This window comes from Crocodylus siamensis, chromosome 2, assembly GCF_052110815.1.
Source record: "Crocodylus siamensis isolate JL-2025a chromosome 2, ASM5211081v1, whole genome shotgun sequence".
Taxonomy (NCBI): domain Eukaryota; kingdom Metazoa; phylum Chordata; order Crocodylia; family Crocodylidae; genus Crocodylus; species Crocodylus siamensis.
Window position 1 is genome coordinate 145,454,873 of NC_143396.1, and position 11,910 is coordinate 145,466,782.

Below are 11,910 nucleotides of genomic sequence, written 5' to 3' on the forward strand. Positions count from 1 at the left end.
TCGGGGCCCCATTCCCACTGTGACTTTTTCTTGCACAAATTATACAGAGGCCGGGCCAATACGCTAAACTCAGGGACATGTAAGTGCCAGAAGTTAAGCGCTCCCAGCTGGGCTTGCAGGGTTACATTGTTGTTCTGCAGCTCTTTAGCCGGTATGGTGGGTTCACCTTGCTGCCATTGGATTCCCAGGAATTCACACTGGGGCTCAACTTCTTGGATCTTTTTGCTGAACACCGTGAACCCAAACGCTTGCACCTTCTCCTTTGAGGACTCAAAAACACAAATGGTTAATTCCCAGCCTTGACCTCCCACCATGAAATCATCAATGTATTGCCAGACCTGTACCTCTGGATGACTCAACTGGACTTTATGGACTACTGCAGCTAGCTCTCTGTGGGCCAGGGTGGGGCTGTGCACCCAGCCCTGGGGTAGGACTATGTAGGTGTACTGATGTCCCAGCCACGTGAAGGCAAACAAAGGCCAGTGATTTTCATGGATGGGGATAGCAAAGAACATATCTTTAACAGGGTCATAGAACATGGGTCTACTGCCATCATCATGTCCTTCTGTTCGCCTTCCTGAACCGTGGCACATCCAAACTGCCAAGTTTCCTATTTAAGGATAAACCACTGCCCCTGCAACACGTTTAGTCCCAGTAGGTTCAGCCCTCCCTGGAGCATGACAGCGGCTGCTGTTACTATGGGGCCGTTAGGCAAGGGGAAAGTGGGCTGGACCAAATGTCCTGGTCATCTGGCACCTCCCACTCCTACTACCTGGTAGGGGGTTCCCCATGCCCCTTTCCATTCTGCACAGTCCAAAACGCGTAGCTGGGCACCAGTGTCTAGTAGCATGTTAATTGACTTTTTCCTTCCATTTAAACAAATTTTATAGGCACTTGGATTGAGGGGCCAATATTATTCTGTGTTACCGGTCCCCGATCTTCTACTGTCCCCACAATGGCCCCTTGCTTGGGGGCTGGGTCAGCCGGGTCTCCTACTGCTGGAGGTTGGGGGTGTTGAGGGCTCTATCTTCTTCCCTTTCCTGTCCTTGCAGTGTTTGGGCCATAACCCTTGCATGACCGGGATGGGCAGCCCGTCAATCTGCTCTTTATTGAACCCTGCTGCCAGTAACTCTCTCCACATTTATGCCCGTGGGGTTTTGGATCTTTTATTTCCCACTTTCCCAGACTTGGGTGGCCCTGCCAGGTCATCTTTCTTGGGGGCCTCTGCCATGGCCTTGGCAGTTTTTATTAGTTTGGGAAGCCCCAGCTTCTGCAAGATGGGCAGAAGCTGTACCAACTGCCAGATCGCATTTCTTACTGTGTGAGCTACTAACTCTTGTAAGGCCAGCAGGGCTGAGGTGCATTCTGTCAGTGCTCGCCAGCAGAACTTCCTCCACATGGCTTGTCACTAGTTCTTCATCTAGAGTGTGCCTCCAGTTTACTGCTCAAATGATTTCATTTAAGACTAGCTGATGCAGACAGCAGATAGCTTCCTCTAAGTTAGCTCGTGTGTGTGGGGGAGGGTTAAGTTCTTCTTCAATGTTACCATTGACGAGGAATGGAAAAGTACTGAAAGGAGTATATACATGTTGGGACAGGATGGGAGATGTGGGTGAAGGCCGAGCGGGAACAATATGGCAGCCTTCAGGATAAACTTATCAGAAAACAGCTTGAGAAAATTCGCCTGGTTCAGCAAGACACCAGGATGAGTCGCAGTCAGACTGCCAAGAGTATGTTATGGGGCGAGCAGATCTTTATGTGACTTATCAGTATATAAAGAAGTCTGTGCTTTGCTTTTGTTGAGCACTAGCTGCCCCTTGCTTTTTCTCCCATGGCCATGCAAAATAAAGCACTTCTGATAGCCAAACAGTAATCCTGTCTAAATTTCCACATCATCTTGGGGGCTCGCCCAGCAGGTGTCCTCGCACAGACTGCCCCGAGTAGAACTCTTGTCTCGGCTCTTTGACTCTGTTGTTCCGAGAAGGCTATCCTCAACCCAGTTCTTCGGTTCTGCAGCCTCGACACCCTGGACCCTGATCTACCATCCATCTGTTTGGTTCTGGAAAAATCCCTGGCCAGGGTGAGTACCTGTCTGTTTTGGTGTCAGTAAGTCCCAGGCGTGACAATGGGTAGCGAGACTTCTAAGGTCCCGCTGCGGGATCCCATCCAGTTTATGTATCTGAAATATGGGCAGTACTTAATTAAATGGAACCGGTATACTGATGGTGACCCCAAATTGCGCTGGCTCCTAGATGGGTCGTGGGATCATCATATCCTCAAACATCTCCAAGAAAATTTGGAAAGCAAGCACACTGTTCAAATGGAAACCTGGTACCTATGGGAAGATGAGTCCAAAAAGCGCCATAAGCACTCCCTTGTGGCTTCCTATAAGAATAATGAAAAAAAATTTAAGAAGCAAATAGATCACCTTCAGAATCAGGTTAAAGATCTCCAGTGTCAAGGGCCAAGCCCGTCTGCCCCTTGTTCACCATATCCGGCTAGGCTTTATCTTGCTTTGCCTCCACCACCAGATGACCCACCCCGAGACGATTTGTTGGATCATTGGGTCCCGCTCTCGCCACTGCCCACCGGTCCCGCAGCCTCAGGCACTGGTGCGTCTGCCTCGCCAGCTTCCCTGGCAACTCCACCCACCCTTACACTTGGTCCTTCGTCTCCCATTACCACCGTCACTTTTGATTCTCCCATGAGGGACCGGTTTGAAATTGATGTCCCCTTGGTGGTAGCATTATTTTGGTTCTGGAGGGTCAATTTGACCGGGGTATTCTGCTGGTCTAGGGAAGCTGAATGTATTTAAGGATAAACCACTGCCCCTGCAACACGTTTAGTCCCAGTAGGTTCAGCCCTCCCTGGAGCATGACAGCGGCTGCTGTTACTATGGGGCCGTTAGGCAAGGGGAAAGTGGGCCGGACCAAATGTCCTGGTCATCTGGCACCTCCCACTCCTACTACCTGGTAGGGGGTTCCCCATGCCCCTTTCCATTCTGCACAGTCCAAAACACATAGCTGGGCACCAGTGTCTAGTAGCATGTTAATTGACTTTTTCCTTCCATTTAAACAAATTTTATAGGCACTTGGATTGAGGGGCCAATATTATCTCCAGGATGGCACCAGACCATGGCGCCCTGCAGAACCATTTCACTCGGCCCGACCACCCGGTCCCTCTGACATTCCCAATGATGTCTGCCGCTACTGTAAGCAAAAAGGCCATTAGAAAAATGAGTGCCCAAATAAACCTCGGGGGCCCCCACTCTCAGCTAGTGCCCCTCCATTTCAGCCAGGCTCCCACTGAGCTCCTCCACCCAGACCAGCTCCTCTCCAGTCCCTCAAAGTTGAAAATCAGTATTAGGACAGCCGAGAAGACCCAGAGACTCTAGCCCCTTTACTTTCTACCTTTTCTGATGCTACGATACCTGTTACTGTGGGAAGACAAACTGTTCCCTTTCTTGTCAACACTGGTGCTTCTTTGTCTATGCTTAGCTCTGGTTTTGTTTCTAAGGTTCCAGTTTCTGGTAAAGTAATCACTGCTGTAGGTATTGGGAATCAGCCCACTGACCACTCCATTACACAGCCACTTTCGTTTACCTTGGGTCCCCTTACTGAGCAACATGTCTTTTTGCTGAGTTCTTGCACCTCTGTAAATCTGTTGGGGTAAGACCTCCTCTGCAAATTGCAGGCAACAGTTCACTGTTCTCCAGATGGGGTCTTCCTCACGTTACCCCAGACTCAAATTCCTGCCTTGATGATAACACTAATGGAACAGGAACCTGAGCCCATTTCTTCCACGTTGCAACAGGAACTATTGGGTCACCTTTCTGAATCCTTTTGGTCCCACTCCACAACCAATGTGGGACTTCTCAAAGGTGCCATTCCAGTTTCTATCAAGGTTAAATCAGGAGTATCTCCCCCAATGATCCCTCAATACCCGCTATCAGTTGCTGCCTCCAGAGGCATTGCTCCTGTAATACAAGGTCTCCTAGAACAGGGTGTCCTTGTACCTACCCATTCTTGTTGTAATACCCCGATCCTTCCAGTCCAAAAGAATGAGAAGTGTACACCTGAGGGGTTGCCTCCCTTGACCCAGTCACTTCCAGGTTTCCTCCTTGTCTCTGTGCCGTTGCTGCCACCACTCTGCTGGTTTCTAAAACTGACAACTTTGTCCTTGGGCACACCCTTACTGTTGCTGTCCCACACGCTGTCCTCACCCTCCTCCATTGTGGCAGGACTCAGCACTTGTCCCCTGGCTGTCTAACCCGCTTTGAGGTGGTTCTCCTGGCTGTGGACTACATGATCCTTGTCCGCTGTGATCCCCTCAATCCTGCCTCTCTTCTTTCTTCACCCTCAGACAGCCAACCCCATGACTGCACTCAGCTTGTGGACTTTGTTTCTCTTGCCTGTCCTGAGCTTTCCGATACCCCTCTGACTAACCCTGACCTCATTTTCTACATTGATGGCTCCTGTTTTCAAAATAATCACAGCATTCTCCGAGCTGGCTATGCTGTCTGTTCCAATCATACTGTTATTAAATCCACTCCTCTTTCTGTTACTAGAGCTCAAGCTGCTAAACTCATTGGTCTCACCCATGCCTGTCACCTTGCCGCTGAACAATCTGTTAATATCTATACAGACTCTCGCTATGCCTTTGGTGTCTGCCATTCTTTGGACAGATCTGGAAACAGAGTGGTTTTCTTACTTCTGCTAGGACTCCCATCTCTCACCATCGCCTTATACTGCTCTCTTGGATGCTATTCTCCTTCCCTCCACCCTTGCTGTTCTATGGTGCAAAGCGCACACTGCTACTGATGATCCTGTGTCTCTGAGAAATGATAAGGCAGATGCGGCGGCCAAGCCCACCACCCTGTCAGAACTCTCAGCTCCAGTCCTTCAGACCACTCTCTACCTCTCTTCCCCTATCTCTTCCCCTATCTCCCCTGACCGTTTCTCCAGGATGCCACCCCAGATGCTGAAAAAGACTCCTGGATCTCCGTGGGCTGCTCTCTTCACTCCGACTCCTTGTAGCGACACCCGTCTGGTTGTCTTGTAGCCCCCAGGGCCCTGCTATCCCTCTTGGCTCAAATAGCCCACTCAGTGGCCCATTCAGCCAAAGGGGGAATGGTAGCCAAAGTTGACCGCCATTGGTATGCCCCTGGTTTTTCCACTGTGGCTGCCCATTTTTGTCGTCAGTGTCCGCAGCATCAGCGACACAATCCTGGCTGACCACACCACCGGCCACATGCATTCCACAGACCTTTAGGCCTTTACCCCTTTTCCCATCTCCAGATGGACTTCATCAAGTTGCCCAGGTCGGGACCCTGGAAGTATGTGTTGGTCATTGTCTGCCTTTTTAGCGGCTGGCCTGAGGCATACCCTTTCTGATGGGCTGATGCCCTCACTGTGACCAAAAAGCTTCTTTTTCACCTGCTGCCCCGCTTCAGTCTACCCCTTTCCCTGGACTTGGACCATGGCTCCCATTTTGTTAGCCAGGTGGTCCAACACATATGCAAGGTCCTTTCCATCCAATACCAGCTCCACACCCCAAATCATCCTCAGAGTGGGGGTAAAGTGGAACAGAAAATCTTTGCTATTAAGCTTCGCTTGGCGAAGACTTGTAAACAAACTGGTTTAAAGTGGCCCAAGGCCCTCCCATTAGTACTTTTCCAAATCTGAAATTCTGTTCAAAGGTCCTCAGGTCTGACCCCTTTTGAGATTGTTATGGGTTGGCCCATGAAGGGACTTGCCGCACCTCCCCACCAACACCTGACTCATCTCCATGATTCCTTATTAACCTACTGCCAAGGGCTCACCAAGGCCCTCAAGGTTATCTCATTGCAGGTTAAGGCCACAGCACAACATCAGTCTCTAGATGGTGGCTTGGTTGTCAATCCGGTCCAGCTGGGAGATTAGGTCCTGATTAAGGTCCACCAGAGGAAGGATTGCCTGCAGCCTCGGTGAAAGGGGCCTTTCCAGGTCCTGCTAACCACCCCAACTACTGTGAAAGTTGCCAAAGTTTCTGCTTAGGTCCATACCTCCCACTGCAAGAAGGTAACCGCCCTGATGGAGTGGAAGGCTTCTCTCACCAGTGATACCTCCATGAAGATCCAGAGGGTTCCCTGCGAGTGAAGATCAGACAATGAAATCTCGAAGAGGTTCCTTGTGAGTAAAGATCAGACAACGAAATCTCAAAAAAATAGCCTGCACGGCTAGCCAAATTTTACTTAAGGCTATATAACTTTTGTTCTATGTGTTAAATTGCCTTTAGTAATTTAGTATGAATTATCTTTTCTTTTACTCTGCTTCATGCCAGGAGTTTTAGTCAGGGCATGGGAGGAGAACAGTATTGTGTTCCTGTGGTACAGCATTGCTAGTGCAGCCAGCCTTATGAACTGCTGGGTGTGCATACATGGGCCTACACATCCAGCCAGAGGAATCCCAATGCTTGGGGTACCGATTCCCCTTGAGGATTGGGGAAACAGTACCAATACTAGCTTTGTCAGATTTTCCTCCCGCTCTAATTGAACACAGCAGTCGATCCCTGAATGGTGCAAAAAGACTCGAGACAGCTGGAGACCGTCCTCTAGACTTGAGGCAGCCCTCTGTTATAGGTCCAATGGGAATGGTAGGATGGGCGAAACTCAGTGGGACACTACCCCAAATTCCGGGTAACCTTTGATCATCATTCCCATAATACATCTGGGATCCTGCTAGGAAACACGTCCTTTCAGTGTACCAATAGGTCTCTCACTATCCAAAGAACCCTGGAGGATACCCATAGTCTGGTAATGAACAGGTCTGAATTTTACGTGCTGTTAGGTTCTATTTCTTGTAATCAATCAGTATCTCAGTGCAGGTTGGTAGGAAGCCAATGTGCCTCTTCCAATACCTTACAGGTCAATCGGAAGTGTCGAATTGGAAGCACGACCTGTAGGGACCTCAGCACTATAGCTGCTCCAGGCTTGTTCTGGCTATGCGGGAAAGATGCCCACAAGATTTTGCCATGGCATTGGGTCGGCACCTGTACCCTGGGGAGACTCATCCTGGAGTTTGATCTACACCCAAACCTCCCTCGGCATGAGGTGTCTAATCTCCCACCTGGCTTGCCCAGACATAAGCGAGCTGTTGAAAACCCACTGGTTAGCCGACCCACAGGATTCCATCAATTTACTAGGGCATTTCTCCCTTGGTTGGGGGTAGCTGAATTAGAAAGGACCATTGTAAACATTTTGGGAGTTATGGAGAAATTTTTTAATGACAGCGTCAATGCTTTAGGAGCTCTTAATGATGAAATCACCCAGATACAACAGGTGGCTACTGAAAACCGTATGGCTTTGGATTATCTCCTAGCCGCCCAAGGAGGGGTCGTGAACCATACTTGCTGCATCTGGATCAATCAGCACCAACAAGTAAAAAAAGACCTCTGCGCCATTAGGAGACAGTTGCAGGTGATCCATGCAGTTGCAAACGAGAAACCCTTCGATTGGTAGGGGTGGCTACCAGATATAGGGAGATGGTGGAAATCCCTGCTAAAATGGTGTATTCTGAGTTTATTATGCATTTTTGCCGTTTTTGTTATTATCCAAATAACTCTTGTGTTGCTTACGCTGCTGTTTATCGAAAACTGCCCAAAGTGTTTCTAGGTCCTCTAAGACTGAGCTGCAGATGATGATGCTCAAGGAGGTGGCCTATGAGTGAGAACAACAAGAAAATGTTAAAAGTTTTATGAATATAGAGGTGTAAGCACAAGCGCTTACAAGGCAGGGAATGATGAGGAATGGAAAAGTACTGAAAGGAGTGTATATGTGTCGGGACAGGATGGGAGATGTGGGTGATGGCTGAGTGCGAACAACACAGCAGCCTTCAAGATAAGCTTATCAGGAAACAGCTTGAGAAAATGTGCCTGGTTTGGCAAGACACCAGGATGAGTCACTGTCAGACTGCCAAGAGTATGTTATGGGGTGGGCAGATATGAATGTGACTTATCAGTATATAAAGAAGTCTGTGCTTTGCTTTTGTTGAGCACTAGCTGCCCCTTGCTTTTTCTCCCATGGCCATGCAAAATAAAGCACTTCTGTAGTCACTTTTAGCCAAACAGTAATCCTGTCTAAATTTCCACATCACCGTAACCCACGGTGGCCACCTGTATTGCAGCAGAAAACAGAGTAATGTTGTGGTCCTGCCCGACCCACTGACCCAACTGGATTCCGGGGCGGAGAACCAATTGCACTGCCTCAGTGCAACTCACAGATACTGCCGAAGCTCCTTCACCATACATTCAAACTAAGCAGTTTATTACTGGCTCACCTGGTTTGGCCTTATGTTGTTCTTGTAAATTCTCGGATTTCTATGCAAGTAAAGGAACATGTCTCTGTCCAGAGATTTTCCCCTTGTGGCCCCGCACAGGTCATCACTACTGGGACGGTTTGGGCTAACTCTTCTCCTAAATTCTCTTGGGCTGGTGGGGCATAAGGAGGTGGGATTTTTTGGGCTTCTTCTGCAAGCCTCACGTACTCATCATCTTCTAGCTTAGTTTCTGCAATTTCACCATACAGTCATCCCACAGCTCAGTTTTTGGAATTCCACCATAAAGACACTGCCAGACCTTTTCAGGGGAAGGTTTGACTGATCATGCTACTTGCACCTTTTGCTCAAGGGAGGCAATGGCCTGTGTGACTAGTAGCTTTCCCTCCCGATGCTCTAGTATCTCTAGCCAGTCTTGCGCTGCTCTGGCTGATGCACAGGCCACGCTACTAGAATCCTTTTCTTCCCTTAATTCCCTCTCAAGCTGGGTTACTTGGTCTTTTAGGGATTGGTTCTCTTGATAGAGCTGAGTGACTTCCTCTGTTCCCAATCTTAGGCAGGTTGCCAGCAGCCAGGACAGGCATCCTTTCTTAGGTCTGCCCTTCTTCATGGCAGTGAATTCAGCCCACTGACAGGCTACTGTGGTGGGATTGCTCCAGGCAGGTCTTAAGCTCTCTTTATCCCACCCCAGATTCTTAATACCTGTAACCTCTTCTATTAAAGCAATCAGCGGGGTCCACCTCTCTGCCCCCTCTGCACCATCCTTCCCTTCTGAACTCTCCTTCCTTGATCCTGTTTGTGACGTGAATTTTGTCACAAACCAGCTGGGCACTGTGAGTGTATCAATTCTATCACAGGCCAACTGGGTGCTGCGAGGGTATCAGCCACTGGGCTGTTCAGTTCAGTTTCAGATTGAGGAGGCAAAGTTGGGAGTGAAGCAAAGGCAAATTTCATAGTTTCATAGTTTCTAGGGTCGGAAGGGACCTGAGCAGATCATCAAGTCTGACCCCCTCCCATGGCAGGAAAGAGTACTGGGGTCAAATCACCCCAGTAAGGTGTATATCTATCCTCCTCTTAAAGACCCTCAGGGTAGGAGCCAGCATCACTTCTCTTGGAAGTCGGTTCCAGATCCTAGCCGCCCTGACAGTGAAGTAGCGCCTCCTGATATCTAACCTAAATCTACCCTTTGCCAGCTTGTGACTGTTATTCCGTCACTCCTGGAAGTGCTTGGGGGAACAGGGACTCCCCCAGTGCCTGCTGGTCCCCTCTGACTAGTTTGTGAATGGCCACTAGATCCCCCCTCAGCCTTCTCTTCTGGAGGCTGAACAGGTTCAGGTCCCGTAGCCTCTCCTCATAGGGCCTGCCCTGCTGCCCCCTGATCATGCGAGTGGCCCTCTTCTGGACCCTCTCCATGTTGTCCACAACCCTTTTGAAGTGCAGCGCCCAGAACTGGACGCAGTACTCACCTCCTTGGACCTGCTTGAGATGCATCTGTGGATGCATGACAAGGTGTGGTTGGCTTTCCTGACTGCATCCCCACACTGCCAGCCCATGTTCATCTTGGAGTCAATGATGACTGCAAGAACCTTTTCTGCCTCTGTACTGACAAGAAGGGAGTTCCCCAACCTGTCGGTATGGTGCTGGTTCTTCCTTCCCAGGTGCATCATTTTGCACTTGTCAGTGTTGAATCCCATCCTATTCTCATCCACCCACCCCTGTAACCTGTCTAGGTCTGATTGCAGTCTATTCCTCCCTTCTAGCATGCCCACATCCCCCCATATCTTAGTGACATCAGCAAATTTGAACAGGGTGCTTTTTACCCCCTCCTCCAAGTCACTGATGAAGATGTTGACCAGTCCAGGCCCGAGGACCAAGTCCTGTAGAACCCCAAGGCCCACATCCATCCAAGTTGAAAATGACCCATCCACCACCACTCTCTGGGTGCAGCCCTCCAGCCACTTGGCGACCCAATTGATTGTGTGGGTGTCAACACTACTGTCCCCCGGTTTCTTAATGAGAATGGGGTGAGAGACAGTGTCAAAGGCCTTCCGAAAGTCCAGGAAGACAATGTCCACTGCTACCCCTGTATCTAAGGTTTTGGTGATCTGGTCATAGAGGGCCACCAGGTTGGTCTGACAGGATCTGCCGCTAATGAACCCGTGTTGGTTGCTCCTAAGCATAATCTCTCCTGCTGACCCCTCATGGCCAGAATAATTTTCTCAAAAAGATTGCCCAGGATCGAGGTAAGACTAATTGGCCTATAGTTTCCTGGGTCCTCCTTCTTCCCCTTTTTGAAGATGGGAACCACATTGGCCCTCTTCCAGTCCTCTGGCACCACACCACAGCACCACGAGCACCATGAGTGCTTGTAAAGCCATGCCAGGGCTCCTGCAATGACCTCAGCCAATTCCCTCAGTACTCTAGGGTGGAGATCATCTGGACCAGCTGATTTGAATACATCCAGTCCTTCCAGAAGTTCCCTAACTAGTTCCTCATTAACCGTTGGCCTAGGTGCACCTCCCCTGGGAACTAAGGGGGGCCCAGACTGGGGGTGACTGTTCCGGTCCCTGCTGAGGAAAATGGAGGCAAAGAAATTGTTAAATATGTTGGCTTTGTTGTCTGGTGTGATGACCAAATTTCCTAGTGTGTCCTGCAGGGGCCCCACATTATCTGGAACCTTCTTTTTCTCCCCTATGTATTTAAAAAAGAACTTCTTGTTGTCCTCGATCTGGGAAGCTAGTCCCAGATCCATCTCCGCCTTGACCTTCTTGACTGGCCCCCTGCATCCCCAAGCAACTGGAGTATAGTCCTCTCTGGTGATGGACAAAGATAAAAAGCATAGAATGTAAAACATAAAAGGGTGAAATGCCATGGCACATATAACAAATAGACCAAATACGGGGAAGGGGGGCGGGGGGGATATACCCATGCAGAATACTATTTTATACCCATAAAAGCATCTACAAACCATATTTTTATTACAAGTACACTTTATATTCTATAATAATAATAATATAATAAATGAAGAAGAGGGAGGGAGGAAGGAAGAAAAGGTAGAAAAGAGAAAGCATCTCTAAAAGGGGGCAAATACTGCAAAAGGGGCTTTTTGCCATATGGAGGGGCTTCACATTGGAGGTGAGGGGCAGGCAAAAAAGGGTTTCTTGCTACATGAGGGAGCCTGAGAGTGGCTACCACCACCACCATTGGCTGCACAGGACACAACATTTCCTAGTAACATCTCTGATGTGCTTAACATCAAGCAAGTTCTTAAGTGATTTGTTGAACTGAGAGCATGGGTTTTTCTGCTGATTGACATGTTTTTGATAAAGAAAGGAGGAGGCAATGAATGATGTTTTTTGTGCAGTTTCTATTGATCTTATTGCTACATTTAAGAAGAACAGGAAAGCATTAGGGCCAGGAAGTGGAATTGCATGGAGAGGCTGCTGAACTAAAATGGGAAGGAGGCTGCCCAGCCAGAGCTAGAAAGGTGGCTAATTCATGTCAGAGTAGATGGTAGAAGACTGGTTGAATTAAGCCATCCCTGCTGGCATGGAAAGTGAGTGGTCTTGCAACACCATGTTGAGTGTTTAATTATGTA

At 49.0% G+C, this 11,910-nt stretch overlaps 1 protein-coding gene across 1 annotated transcript; it reads left to right on the plus strand.

The window, feature by feature from the left end:
* The first annotated feature begins 2,125 nt into the window (after positions 1-2,125).
* On the plus strand, positions 2,126-7,498 carry LOC149870882 (uncharacterized). The gene is made up of 2 exons (XM_090034531.1): positions 2,126-2,612; positions 6,723-7,498. The coding sequence occupies exons 1-2, from the start codon at positions 2,126-2,128 to the stop codon at positions 7,496-7,498; spliced, it is 1,263 nt and encodes a 420-aa protein (XP_089890657.1).
* The last annotated feature ends 4,412 nt before the right edge of the window (positions 7,499-11,910 follow it).

Coding starts and splice junctions, on each gene's coding strand:
- LOC149870882 (XM_090034531.1), top strand. CDS start 2,126: ATGGGTAGCGAGACTTCTAAGGTCCCGCTGCGGGATCCCATCCAGTTT. Junction 2,613..6,722: donor TCCCGCAGCCTCAGGCACTG/GTGCGTCTGCCT, acceptor GGATCCTGCTAG/GAAACACGTCCTTTCAGTGT.